Genomic DNA, 15218 nt, shown 5'->3' on the forward strand with positions numbered 1-15218 from the left:
TATTTGCTATCTTTGTGAAAGTAGTTGGTTGTATTTTCAGATTACACATGCATTATTGATCTGTCCACACAAGCAATATTAAAACAAATCTACCTCCATATAACAAATGCACATTTAGCACATCACATCCATGCACAGGAAACTTTGGTAAAAAAAAAAGTTTTTGTTTTGTTTGAAGTTTGTAATTAACAAACTTTTGGCAACACTTAAAAACAACAAATTTCGAGTTGAAGAAAATTAAATTAGAAATGTTTCCTGGTAGTAGGGGATTTTTTTTTTTTTTTTTTTTTTTTTTGTAATCACATCAATGTGCCAGGGCAAATTATTCCTAATCTGCTCTGTTTTTCTGGTTGCTCTATTGTATTTGTTTAATGGATTTGTCCACACATCATTGAGCTGCTGGAGCATCCACCTCCTCTACCCACAGTCTGTTGCATGAAATTCTGAACGGCTGGGGGTGGGGGGTTTGCTGGATCACCAGATCTGCAACAAATATGTGGCAATCCTTAAAATCAACCCTCTCAAAATAAATTCACTGATAAACACATTTAGATATGTGATGTATGATTTCTCCAGTCTTTGTCCTTACAGTCTGAATAAAGAGCTCAGGATCTCTTGTCTGGAGGACTGCCTGGAGCTGTCTAGTAATTCAGGCTCCCAGCTGGTCTCCCATGTCCTCCCTCCCCTGTTCCCCAAGGAGGGTTGCTGATGCTCAGAGCAAGCTGCAGCCTCCAGGCTGTCGGGGAGCAATCTGTCATTCTGCCAATGAATCACACCCCCTCTCTCCCTCCTCTTCCTCATGTCTTCTCCTTCACTGCCACATGGCCCTTTGTACCCCTTCCAGTCCCATTCACCACACTGGAGCGGCTGTGTTTTACAATAATTTGTGCAGAGTCCTGTGGCCTCATGTGACAGTGCATCAGAATAATATAATAATGGGTAAATGATCAATCATTCATGATCAAAATAATTCTCTAAAGACAATAAAATATCACATTAAAAACTATGCAGTTGGGTAGTTGTTATTAGAATATTAACTATAAAAAACAAAAAAACAAGAAGAACAAAGATACTTATTGTGAGACCGTTGAAAGTAACACAATAGCCAGAGTAGAGGTGCACAAAGTTAAATATAAACCATTGTAATTATTATTCCCTGTGTTGACATTGTGATTTAATGTCGTTCTGTGAGGAAAAGCAACATGAATCTATTTACAACATGAATCTATTTGTAATCCCTGAAATAATAATCAGATTAAAAGTGAAGGAAGCAACAGCTGCTTCTCTCCCTCCTACCTGAGCTCAGGGAGAGAAGCAGCAGAAAACTGGCAGCTCTTACCTTTGTCCTTTTTCTCCTGCTCCATGCTCAGAAAAAACACTCCAATCAGCCTGGTGACAATAGAGGCAGGGCAGAGGCGTCTTTCACCCCAGCTCCCCACCCCCTTACGCCCCGCCCGCAGCACTGACTGACATTGTCTGTGGCCAATCCTAGGCTGGGTGATGGGAAGAGCATTCTCTGCACACCTTCACACCTTTGAGACTAATCAAGACTTATCAACCTCGCTATTACAATTAGATTTATTTCACAGACAATTTTTTCTAAGATGCTCACAATAAATGAATAAACAAAAAGAGCTGTAGGAAAGTCACCACTTATCATTTACTTCTTTCTCTTTTTGAGTTCACACTAGATGTGTTTGTGAGCAACTGTGACAGTGATGAATCATTTGAATGGTTTAAAAGTGTGTCCAAACCTTTCACTGGTACTGTGTAGATATAGTTGCCTTACATAAAGTAATTAATATTAACAGGAACTAGAGAAAGAGAATTGTAAAAGAAATTCAAAATAGAATTTAAAATCCTTCTCCTAACATACAAAGTTCTTAATAATCTCTTAATGATTGTGGTTACTCCAGTCTCAAGAGTAAATCAAGAGCCAGATCGTTAAGCTATCAGGCTCCTCTTCTATGGAACCAACTCCCAGTATCAGTCCAGGGGGAGGAATCTGTGCTGGCTTTCAACTGGTCGATGGCTACCCTCCCTGAGCATGGTTCTGCCCGAGGTTTCTGGACCTAATCCAATGTACCCTTTCCCCTCTGGATAGTTACACTTAGCTCCTTAGGCAGGTAATCTATTCGGGGCCACCATGTGTCCAAAAATTGTTATTTCCTTTTTACTTGGCCTGTATCAGGATTCTAAAAATTTCTTTGTACCACTGCGTTATGGTGGAAGGTTTCTCACTGACCCAATTAAATAGTATGCATTTTTTAGCCAGAAATAAAAGTTTGTTCAGTAGTTTTGATCTCTTCATATCCATGACTCTAGGTAAAGGTGGCAGCCCCAGTAGAAACTGGCCCAGATCTTTACATATTCTGTCTTTAAGTATTGCCCTTACTAAACTGGAATATTACTATTCTTGGGTAATTCATTTTTTTTTCTCTCCCTGTTCTCCTTGTGTCCATCCCTCAACAGCATTAATTAATTACATCAACATCAGACTTCAGATGGACAGTAAATTGATAAAATATTGGGTGGTGTAATCCACACACATGCATACAATACTGCCTGGCTGCAGTGCATTATCAAGTCTATAGCTGAAGTTGCCACTTGTTAGCCTGCATATCTTTACGTTACTTTCCCACATCAAGGCACCTACCTAACGGCAATGATCACTAACGATACCAAGGGAAATGAAGATGATAAACACTACAAGAGAAATACTATAGTCTCGGTCTTACCTTCAGAAATAAGCTGAGTTCCATTGAGTGCTGTCTTACATCCCCGCATCTTCAGTTTAATAGTCTCAAACTGGATGTAGCGATACCCTGCTTCGCTTCCAAACAGAAGTTGTCTGAAGTCACATGAAAATGGTCTATAGCAAACAAAATGCCTTGTGAGCGCACACAGTCCATAGTCGCTCTCCGTGAAATGCAGCCGTCATGCCACTCATTTACTCCTGACTCAAACTCCCACAATAGAAAGTCACCGTATGTGTAGTCAGTACATCGTAAAATCTTGTTGTATGTAGCCCAAATTGTAAAGTACGTGCGGGGTGGTGTAAAGAGTCAACTTAACAGAGCACATCTAAGTTAACCACTTTGTTCATGCAACATCAAGTTCACTTGTGAGTTGAACCACCCTGATCAGCATGCACTGTAACTCGTTAGCAGTACTCATGGAATCACATCCATTGCCTCCTCAGCCATGTCGAAAGAGATATTCTTGTTGTTGTAGGTGAAGCGGCGTGTCGCTGGATATTGCATCCTGAACCTTGTGTTCCTGGAAATCAGTTTTTGGCACACCGCGTCAAAGCTCCACTGCTGCAGGACATTTTTCGGAATGTCTTGTAAGATAGTGATCCTTGCCCCTTCGTATTCAAGCTTCTGCTTCGCACCAAAGTGTTACTATCTTTATTATGTCAGCTGGGTAGTGAAGCTTCATAACAACTATGTGCATCTGTCCAGCCAGATCCTGCCTTTCTTGGATTACATGTTCAGACGTTTGGGCAGCCAGGTTTCGAAAAAAAGCAGCACATTACTTCCTTTGATCCCCTCTTTGACACTAAATATTCTAATATTATCCCTCTATGATCTGGAGCAGTGTTTTTGTAGTCTTGGTTGGCGACATTTCTTGGTTAAAGATGTTCACCAACCACTCACGATGCAATAAGTTATCTATGGCTACAATTATAAAACTGAAAACTTAAGTTTGTGGGTGTTTTTGCCGGTAGCTATCTGGTCTCGATCCTCTCAGCATGATGTCATCACCGGGTCCCCCTCAATATCTTTTTGCTCGCACTTGCTCTGCACACTGTGGCAAAAGTGTTTTTGTGAACATGAATATGAACTTTTTACATTGTCACCATTCATAATTTTTCCATGGTGATGGCAGAACCCTCCCCTACAGCACATTGAGGTGGAATTTAATTAGACAGCATGCTTATTATCAATGTTTACTTTTTCTAATTAAAGCATTATAGAGGCAGATATGAGCAAACAGGGACTCACTGAGATCAAAATGGAAATACCACAACAGACACAATGTCAGACGCAGATGCATTTTTTTATCCATTTAATAACTATTTTAGTAATTATCAAACAAGGCCATGTAATAAAATAACACACAAGAGTCAATTTAATATTTATTAGCTACATGATGGATATCAAATATTTCTTTTCAGATTTCCAATAAAACCAACAAGGAAACAAATCCAGCTCTATCAGATAACCACCTGGTTTCTTTAGACACACTGAGGTTGGGTTTTTTGACCCTGAATGCCTGAATGAAAAAATTAAGGAAATGTAAGGGAAATACTGATACAGGTACATGCAAGGAAAATAAAAAAACTATACTTGACTAACCTTTCCATCATTCATTTCATTGTTGTTTTCTCTTAGTCAGAGGCCTGTTTGCCTGAACAGATGAAAGATCCTACTGATGTTATCTGTCCTGATGGGCTGAAATCCCAGTCCCTGAAATCTCATGAGCCAAATGGAAGAGATGCATGAACAAATCAGAGCACTGACCTTGAGTCTGAGAATGGAGCCCACTGAATCCACACTCCTCCATTTACTGTTTGGGGGTCAAATCATCATGTTTTCATGATGCAGTTGAGGGCTGATAGAGACTGTATGAAGTTCAGAGTTAAAGTCAGGGAAAGAGCAAAGATGTTCTGTGCTTCTGTTGATTTAATCAGTATTTAAGCAAAACAAGTCTTTCCCTGACTTTACCTCAGTACTTTGAATTAAACAAGACTCACAGTGTTGTGGAAACAAGTGCTCACAGTCTATCCTGTTCCTGAGTTATGGAGTTGAATAATTGCTGTAATGGTGATAAAGTTAACCAAAATCAACACTTCATCATTCAGACTTTGTGTAAAAAAAGTTTTTCACTGAATTTTGCTCAAGGCATCCCTAAAATGGTGCTTTCATGAGGCCAAACACATGAAGGTGATGTCACGGTGGCTTTTGACCTTTGAACACAAAATTCTCATCAGTTCATCCTTGAGCCAAAGCTAATGTTGGTACTCAACTAGAAGAGATTACTTCAAGGTGATCTGTGTTATCACATGCAAGAGGCCACTATGAGGTCACAGCAACTTTGATCTTTTAATCCCAAAGTCTTAATAGTTCATCTAAATGTTTGGAGCATATAGGAATTGGTGTGATGTGGCTTGAAATGGAGGACGCTCATCTTTCCACAATGGACAAATGTGAGAAAAATTAAGCTAGAAAGTCTCCAGGTATTTACACAAATCAGCCATTACATTATGGTCACTTGTATTATGTTGTGTAGGTTCCTCTTAACCATAAAACAGCCTCGACCCTAAAGGTCTGGGCTCTGGACTTCTGACAGTGAGCTCTGCTATCAGTAACAAGACTACAGCAAGTCCTTTCAGCCCTGTAAATTGTGAGGTGGAGCCTCCATGGAACCGACTTGTTGTCCAGCTTACCCCACAGATGCTGAACTGGAATGAGATCCAGGAAACATGAATCCAACATGGATCCAAGTCAGCATGTTGTTGTTCCTCAAACCTCCTGAACCATTGTTGTGGTGAGGCAGGGAGCATTATCATACTGAAAGAGGCCACTGCCATCAAAGAACACTGTTTCGATGACAACCTGGACTTGGTCTAAAGCAGGTTTAGGATGAATGAACAATTGATGAACAATTGATGTGTGGTCCCAGCAGTTTCCCAGCAGAAAAAATGTCCAAAGCATCCCACTGTCTCCACCAGCTGGTCTGCTTCCCATAAGGCATCCTGCCATTTCCTCCCCAGCTAGGATACCCACATGCACCCGACAAGCTACATGATGTCATGCCATGCCACGTCCATTGCACCATAGTTCAGTTCTGGTATTCATTTGTCCACTGTAGGGTCTTTTGGTGGTGGACAGGGGACAGCATGGACAGTGCAGTTATACAGCGCTATACACAACAAACTGTGATGCTCTGTATGTTCTGACAGCTTTGTAACAGAACCAGCATGAACTTCGTTAGCAGTTCTTACTACAGCAGACCTTTTGTTGGATCAGACCACATGGCCATCACGCCCTAAGAACATCAAGGATACCTTGACCCCTGAACTTGTCTGTGTTTCAGTGGTTTTCCTTCCTGTCCACTGCAGACCAGGAGATCCCACAGAGCTGCAGTGTTGGCGATGCTCTGACTCAGTCGTCACATCACAGTTTGGTCCTCAAAATCTCTCTCATCCTCACACCTGACTATTTTTCCTGTTTTAACCCATCAGCGATTTGTCAGTAGTCATAATGTAATGGCTGATCTGTCTATATATTGCTGACTGCACTTGTCATTCATCTGTCAGATTCAAACACTCAAATCCATATGGCCTCTGAGTTTTGGATAAAGCACTTTAATAGCACATGATTATTGGAAAGATGACATGGCGCTTTATGACAACAGTTAGTGTGTTACGTACAGGAGCAAAAATGTTATTTTACACTCAGATTAAACTTAAAATTGAATGTCTCTCTCCAAAAGGTTTCTTCTTGTTGATGCTATTCATCTGACACTACACCCTTAAGATTTCAAAATAAAACCCCACCATTAATTAATTAAATACCTAACGCAAGCAAATGGAAGCAGCTAACCCAGGCATTTCATTTGACATACATGAACCAAAAAGTAAAATGTTACTCAAACACAGTGATGATTGTGTTTTCATACATTTCTAATCTGTGGTGAAGGGAGAATCCTCATTTTCCCATCTTCATGCATGCCTGAAGAGTTATACACCATGGACTGTATACAGACTGATATATCTGGGATATGTCCAGTATATGTTTATATACATTTTAGAGTATGCTAATTGGTGAGTTGAACAATTGATGTGTGGTCCAGAAAACCAAGCAAAACTGATCAGCTTATGTGTAGCTTTTACTGAACACAATGCTTTCAAACACCAAACACATAAAGAGTTAGACCTCTATCTGAGAAGATATAACACAGTCATAGTAATGAGTTTTAAATTAAGCAAGACCTCACTTGTTAGGCTTAAGTACTGCTGCAGGTCTGTGAAGCTTAAAGTCAGTGCAGCCTTTTTTTTCTTCTAACAAAATCATGATTTCGCTCAGCTGCGTCTGATGTCTGGTGAACGAACTTTTCGAGAAGTCAAAAATAGCTTAGAAAAATAATTTCCTTCATTATTCCTTGTTTTCTTTTTTAATCTGAGTGCATGTCACTGTGGAAATCCTGTGTATCCGTTATCTTTGCATACCCTGAAACGGTATTGTGTTTTTTCTTCCATTCCCCACCCCCTTCCTGTTCTGGCTCTCCCTGTCGGTGCTGATTTACAAGAGGGTTGTGTAAGATATGCAACTGTTTTCAAACATAGCACATGTCAAAAGTAGCAGCCAGTCTTTCATGACTTCTCTAACTGCAAATATGAAAGAAAACCAAAGGTGATGATAATGAGCTTTATGGCAGGTTTTTTTTTTTTTTTTTTTTTTTTAAATACAAGCTTAGAGAAGCTGAAGGTGTTTCTTCTTCCTGCTTTTTGTCTTTGAAATGCTTGAACAGTCAGCAGCCTCCTCTAATTGTAAAAAAAAGAAAGAAATAGCTTGATAATGTAACAGTCAGTGCATGTAGAACCAGCTAGATATGAGAGGATGTTCAAGCCTTGCAAACTGAAAACAAAAATCCAGCAGGTGAAAGTTATTTTTGCCAGGGTCTGAGTACGAAAGAGTTGGGGTGGGTGGAGGAAACCACACGGAAGACGAGGAGTATCAACACAGGCCATGCAAACGCAGCTCCTCGTCCTCTTATGTAAGGTTGCCATTCAAACATTCGGACCACATTGCATACAAAAAGCTACAGATGCTGCCTCAACTTCAGACGTTCCCACATGGAGTACCTCTCTGTGGCAACACAGGCAGACGGCATGGCATTGTACAGGTGGAAAGTCACGGGGGATATCATGGCGGTGCATATATAGACATTTCAAACAGGTTGGGGTTTTTTTCTGCTTGATTCAAGACAGGACGGGTTAGTTGTTGAGATGTTGCTTGCTGCTTTTTTTGTCTGTCTAAAAAAGATGTGCCCTCTTCTTTAGGTCATTCCTCTTCCAAAGGGCCAAGCGGTCAAACTGCTCCAGGGTCATGCCAAAAACCATCTGGAAGTCCTCAGGAGATAAGTGTCTCTGGAGAAACAAAACACAGGAGACACAAATAGGTTCACCTTGTATAAAAGACTGACAGTGCACATAATTTAGAGAGATTAGATGGAGAGCTAGAGTAAAACTCATAAAAATACCTGTCAGTTCATAGTGACCCAACATTGAATTTTCACTGAGCCTAACATTAGAACAGCCAGGGGATAAAAGAACCAAGCCTAGTTCTTTTTGCCTAGACATTTCTGTTGACAATCTCTGTTGTTAACAATTGCCAAGACAAACCCAGATTGGGGGAGAAAAAAAAAAAAAAAAAAAAAAAAAATCATCGTAGTAATACCCAGCACCAAGTAAAAGTAATGTCTTACCCCTTGTGACCTTGTTGAGAATGTTCCTATACAAAGCCCCTTGCCACATCTTACCCGATGGTCGTTTACAACGACCCCTGGTTGTCCCAGTGTTCATACTGAATGACCCACATGTTCTACTGGTTACCTGAACCAATGACATTATTTCAGTCCCTGCTGTACAACTCAGTAGCATCTTTATACTGTTTGACTAGACACATCTACAAATGCCCCAATCCGAAAATCATGTTAGTGTTCACCACATTAGCAGACATTACATTGCTTTCCATAGTCAAGTTCAACACACAAACCTCAGAAGTTCCTCCAAACTGAAGTGCTATCCAAAACCCAGCTTTGGCTGTCACTGCAAATGCTCACTAACTCCCCTGTAAATGTCAGAAATGCACTATGGATCAAAAACATGTATGGTATTGATTTAGACCCAGAACAAAAGGACACTGTTTCATTGTAAAACTTTGGCTGCACTGAACTCAGCCTTTGTGCATCTTTGTGATGATAGTGATGATAAATTAGAGGCAGGTGGTTGCTGACTGACAGCCAATCACCTGGTTTCCATACCAGCTAACAGAGGCGGGATTGTGAGGCAGATCCCTTTCATTTCCCACCCTCAGAGCTGAAGGAATAACAACACGATGGTCAAAGCACAGATAACACGGCCTTCTAAATAAAATAATTAGGATTAGTGTTAGTTTCATCACATTTCAGCGAAGCCACTGAGATGTGACCCTTGTGGACCCAAGCGAATCAGCAACCATGTGCTGATCACAAAGGGAGGCCTACAACCATGTCAAAAGCCTGATAAGCATTCAGCTGAGGACAAAAGATCTAAACTGTTTCATGAACAGACTTATATGTGAATCAAACAACATTTTTATGATTATCAGTTAATTTCAATTCACACAGCAAATCATTCTACATCATTATTATTAATGTCACACATTGCTGCATATGCAAAATCACCACAAAATCAAACCTGCACCCATTTATAGTATCCTGATTACTTTTGGTTATAAAGTTTGTAGTCTCTTTGTGGAGCAAAGTCCTGGGGTCTCAGTCTCATTCGACAGTCACAGAATAAATGGTACCCCATGTGAGGCTGTATCATAACACACAAATGTCACAAAGGGTCACAAATACCTGCTGTGACATCACTGATTGGAGAATGGCTAAGACTATATCTAAATTGGGACATCGACATTAAGGGCTGTAAAATGAAACCAGAGTTGATGTCAGATTGTACTGAAGTCTACGTGAAAATGGTTCTACTTCTCATTTGATTTATTAGCTCAGTAAACACCGGTCTCTAGTTTCAAGTGTTCAAGCCAACCTGATTTAACATTTTCTTAAATGATGGTCGTATCTAGAGGAGGACAGCCCGGTGGCATAGTGGTTAGCGCTGTTGCCTGACAGCAGGTTTGGTTCCTGGGCCTGGGGCCTTTCTGTGTGGACTTTGTATGTTCTCCCCGTGCTTGCGTGGGTTTCCTCCGGGTACTCCTGTTTCCTTCCACCGTCCAAAGACATGCATGTCTAGGTTAATTGCTGACTCTACATTGCCCCTAGCTATGTGTGAGTGGTTGTTGGTCTTTGTCTGTCTCTGTGTGTTGGCCCTTTGATAGACTGGCTCGCTGTCCAGGGTGTACCCCGCCCTTGCCCAGTGTGGGGTGGGATTGGCTCCAGCAACCTCCTGTGACCCAGAAATGGAAAGTGGTTGATAATGACTGAATAAATGCATTTAGAGGAAAACAGAAAAAGAGCAGGTATATATTAAGGTTTGTTTTGCCCTTTCATGTTTGACAGTTCCCCAAGTCCAGCCCAAATGCATGTCCAAAAAGAAAAATGTTTTCTCTGTGTGGAAGAACTTGACTGGGCTACACAGAGTCCTGACCTCAACTCTGTCCAACAGCTTTGGACAGTTCTTCTAATATAGTTTTTTTCTGGTTTCAAAAATCAAGAGTTTTTTGGGTGACTGCTGATTTACAAATTTGAGCTTTCAGAGCACAGAGATCAAAAACTAATGGGATGCCACTTAATCCAAAGCCTGGACTTAAACCGTAACACTTCAGTGCCATCAATTATTTATTCATTGGTGTCCATCTGAAGTATGGTAGTAAGTAAGTGAAAATACTCTGTCACATACTCTGGTTTCTATTGTAATGCAGGACAACTGAATCTGCCAATGCTGCATGAAGTGGCCACGTTCCACTATATAAACTGCAGGAAGACAATAAACATAAACAAATTAGGATGAGGAATATAAGTTTTTTAATAACAACAATAACATTTTTAAGTACCCATAATGTTTTGTCAATATTCTAAAGCTCAAAAATGATACCCAAAATAATAACACCACATCACTAACAACAGCATGCGAACTCGCAAAATGCATAAAATACACAATACACAAAATGTCTCCAAAAATAATTGTTTTGTTCATAACTGGGCCACTAACTTTTGTGCAGCTCCTCACATACACACTACCAGCCCTAGGTCAAAAATATCAAATATGATTATGGCAGCTCACAGGGAAGGGGATGTACCTGTCTGAGGTCGGGTCTTAATTTGGTTTTTGCTGCTGATTAGATTTGGTAAACCAGCAGCACTTTGGGGTCAAGGATCAGGAGTAGTGCTGAGTAATGGAGAGGATGGAATACTTTTCTCTGACACACACACGCACACATTCACACTAATGACTGTCTCCATTCTAGTGTTTCTAACCACAAAGGGGCATGTTGACTGAGTAACATATGACATATGCACTGGCAATCTGATTCCTGTTGTGTACAAATTCCCATAACCCAGAGGCTCACAGGGCATTGTTATATTCAGGTTACTGAGGTTTTAAATATTTTTAAGGCGGTCTTTTTGGGAAAAAAGGCTCATTAGACCTCTTCTGTCGAAAGATATATTGCAACTGAAGTTTAACTCTTGTGACTACAACATTTGCTGTTTTTAACTACACAAAGTTAATGAGAGTTCAGAATCTGTGAGTGTGAGTGTGTGAAGACTAGTATAAGAGAAACAGCTGTAGGAAATCAGTAATTACGGGAAATTAAGTCCAATTATACTTAATTTTTTTATTTCAGGACATGCTTGTGGGTTAAGCTTGCTGTGAACCAATGCAAAAGCAAGCAACACAATAGCCAATTATCCTCACATTTCTTAATAAACTAAATTTATATAGCATCTCAATGTTTTTCCCTCAAGACTCTGAAAATAAACCATGTGGTTAAAGGTGTGTAGACCCTGAACATTAGATCCGCATGTGGCTGATGGTTAGGGTTAGGGTTAGGGTAGGTTACCTCATTCCAAAACCAGGTGCATTAATCTCCTAATATTACAACTCTTTAGGGTTTTTAGCTGTCCCCGTGTTCCAGCTCATAGATCGGGTGGAAGTCAGTCATATCATTCTACGGCAATAGAGAAAAGCTTTTCTTTTTACATAGTTTTTTACATAGTATGCTGGATTGGGGATCTGTTACACAGGAAAAAAAAATAGGTACAATTTAGTACTGTATCTGCCTTCAGTGGAATTAAAATCTTCAAACATTTGAAGTCTAATGATCAGTCGCACTGGGGATGGGGCAGATAGCAGTCCCTTTAAGGTCATTGTTTTGTGAACTTTGAAGCCTTTAGTAATTCAACCGTCAGAAGACACCATATTCGGGAGAGGTAGCTGGTGTATTTTCCTTAAAACATTTAAAACCATACTTTAAAAAATTACTTGAAACTAGAGACTAATATTGTAAACTCACCAGGAAAAAGTCTACTGAGGTGATAAATCAAGTGGGACGTATAGCCATTTTTACATAGACTTCAAGCCCAGTCTGATTTCTGGAGGCCATGCCTGCTTTTAAATACAGTCTAACGGGTCGTCCTTCTTACATTTATTTGTTTCTGTTCTAATGCAATTATCCACACAAGAGACCATAAAACACCCCCCTTTCCAAATTATTTGGCCACACAGTGTATACACTCAAAATGCAGAAGCAAAAATTTATCCATCTTTCCAAAAATTGGAAATGGCACTTCTTTAAGTATTGTGTAACAGTTCTATCCTACATGGCTTATTGAATTAGTCGAGACCTTGTAGGCCCTGAGCTGACATTTCTCTCAGGGTTTTTAATGACCTGTGGACAGAAAAGAGGAAATGACACAGTTGGGAGAAGAAGATTACAGCTCACCTCCAGTCTCGTACGATCTACGTCTCTGGGTAGCTTCACTTTCACTCTATGCGTCACTGCCAGCATTTCATAAGGGTAGACCTGGCACATACAAAGTAAGCAATGAGAGAGATTTATTGGGGAATATATCTATAATCCAAATGTTCAAGCTAAGCTGCCAAGACCATTAAAGTATCTTTGTGAATTATTAAAACACTCTTACCTTATACTCTGAGAGTGGAAAAAAAGAGAGAGAGAAATAGGGAATTAATTGAGTAGAACAATGAGTAAACTACAATATTAGAGCCTAATCCTGGAACCAAATCGTCTAAACAAGATTAGGTTCCAAAGGCATTAAAACATTATAAGTGGCTGCTCTAAACAAAGACACACACACACACACAAAGATCTAACGAGGCTGGTATCTTTCCAACCCATTCTTTGCTTAAGATTCAGCCAGAACTGCACAAACGCACATTTGTAAACACAGAAATAACACTGCAGCTGGAAAAATGGCATCACCTATCCACACTGCTACCTCCAGCCACTGTGAGAGAGCTAGGGCTGTATGTTTGGCCATGGATTATAAATCGTCCATTATCTGGAGGAAATATGATTTGGGTCTTTTCACATTAAGCGCTAAGTTGCTGTTAATGTCTAGAGGAAGATGTCCTTGAGCTTGGTTGTACAAAAGCACATTTTGGATAAATTGTCAGTCCGAAATTGTTGGCCACAGAACCAGGACAATAAGCAACTGGGATAAAAAATAGTGTATACAGTCATTTGATTTAAAAGGCAAAAAACAAACAAACAAACAAAAAACCCAACAAAAACCCAAAACTGATAAATGGGAACATGGCTGCATAGTATTTAGTATAGTGTTACTATAGACATAGTTTCAGTAAGTCAAATCACAGAACTACAGTTAAATCACGCACACAAGCCCACAAGCCCATAACAAATAACCACAAATATAACTTTAAAGTTTCGTTATGTGCTTCCTCTATAAATCTAAAACTATGAAAATATTCAATCTGATAACCAGCGGTTTAGGGGCCAAGGCTCAATTGTTTGAACACAGGACCTCTTAGAGTCACTGAAGATCACTGCATTATTTTTGGAAAGTTACGCCAAGTTAATCCAAGCCAGTGCGCAAAATGAAAAACACAAAGCTTAAAAACCAAACTGTCACTTAATCTTCTCAAATCCAAAATGGTTGAATAGATGCAAAATAATAATGCTATGAATGGATTCATTTTAGGAATTGAGCTGACTGACTTATCAACAGTTGGAAAGCTTTCACATCAGTAGAGCAACAGAGTAACTCTAAGTTCAGCCTCACCCCTCATTCCTCCCCAGCTCTGGGAGTCTGGGTCCGGTTCATCCTCCACCATCTCAGCAGCCTACAGAAACACAAACATACACAGACACTGGTAACCAAAAGGAAGTCAGCTTGAGGAATTGTTCTGATACTGATAAGGCTGACATTCATTTAGTTTAATACCAAGTATGTTAAAACCAAACCAACTGCTTCCGATAAGAAGCTTCTCCCATCAGTTACAGCAAGAGGAGGATGGGTCGATCCCCCAATCTGCATGCTGAAGTGTTCTTGAGCAAGATAACCTAAATTGCCAAAATTACCGAAATTGTTTCTTAATCAGTGTATGTGTTGCCATGTATATTTGGTAGAAGTACTATAATAGTAGCAGGAGCAAGTACTGTATGAATGTGTGTGTAAATGGGTGAATGTGGCTTCTATGTGAGGCACTTTGAGTGGTCTGTAAAGCTGTAGAAGTTCTGTGTAACTCCAGCTCATTTACCATTTATCTAAAATGTAATAATCATGCAAATGAGACAATGAGGAGAAATTACATGGTCAAGGTTGGCATATTGCCATTTGAGGTATTGATTGCCTTTCAAACATTCCACATTGGCACTGACTAAACTCTGCAATAATACCAAATCTCTACAAAAGCTCCAGGAAGTTCATTTTAATACTATTCTGAGGTTTCTGGTGTTGAGTGTCAGAGATAGGAGGTTGGTGTGTGATTTGTGTGTTCTTTTGACAAAACTTTGTGAGCAGAAAGCTCAGCTAAGAAACAGGACTCCCCTTTAGCTTCAAAGGTAGCAGCTATTCGCTCCTTCCAACACACCTCATAGTTCTGTGTATATGTAGGTAGCTGCTGATCAGTTGGTGTGCATGGTATGATTCATGCACACCCCATTTCATAAGAGTTACTGTCAAGGTGTCAGATGCAAAATTTTCTCAATAGCAGCCAGTACAAATCAAGCACACTCTGGCCAAGAGTGCTTGAAACTAGAGACTGAGACCATAATCTCATCCGGGAAATGTTCACTGAGCTAATAAATCAGGTGAGAGGACCATTTTCACATAGACTACAATGCAATCTAGCTTCTATTCACAAGCAGTTCTCCAGTGTCAGCTCTGCTTTACAGCCAGAGTTTATGTCCACTTTTTTAAACAATATAAATGTGTGAACAAACTAAATAACTGGTTATTTTCTCTCTTTATGACATACTATATAATATGTTACCACATAA

The 15218-nt window shown here is 39.9% G+C and overlaps 1 protein-coding gene and 1 long non-coding RNA gene across 16 annotated transcripts in view; both read right to left on the reverse strand.

Annotated features, from left to right (window-relative positions):
• Positions 1-269: 269 nt before the first annotated feature.
• LOC115059155 (uncharacterized) lies at positions 270-1008 on the reverse strand. Its single transcript, XR_003842169.1, has 2 exons — positions 590-1008; positions 270-483 (listed from the first exon to the last, which is right to left on the reverse strand). It is a non-coding gene; the product is annotated as an uncharacterized LOC115059155 (long non-coding RNA).
• A 6428-nt stretch (positions 1009-7436) lies between these two features.
• The window catches only part of ablim2 (actin binding LIM protein family, member 2), an 81125-nt gene continuing 73343 nt past the window's right edge, over positions 7437-15218 (reverse strand). For 13 of the 15 annotated variants that reach the window (XR_003842157.1, XR_003842168.1, XR_003842164.1 and 10 more), the window contains 5 exons: positions 13999-14059; positions 12880-12887; positions 12678-12758; positions 9824-10180; positions 8035-8158 (listed from right to left, as the gene is read on the reverse strand). Coding sequence is in view for 2 of the 15 variants with exons in the window: in XM_029526769.1 (XP_029382629.1) it covers positions 8045-8158; positions 12678-12758; positions 12880-12887; positions 13999-14059 (264 nt within the window). In the remaining 13 variants the exon portion in view is untranslated. Of the gene's footprint in view, positions 8159-9823; positions 10181-12677; positions 12759-12879; positions 12888-13998; positions 14060-15218 lie in introns of all 15 variants that reach the window. The other 2 variants (XM_029526769.1, XM_029526768.1) reach the window with 1 other exon arrangement.

The sequence above is a fragment of the Echeneis naucrates genome, chromosome 18 (genome assembly GCF_900963305.1).
Source record: "Echeneis naucrates chromosome 18, fEcheNa1.1, whole genome shotgun sequence".
Classification (NCBI taxonomy): domain Eukaryota; kingdom Metazoa; phylum Chordata; class Actinopteri; order Carangiformes; family Echeneidae; genus Echeneis; species Echeneis naucrates.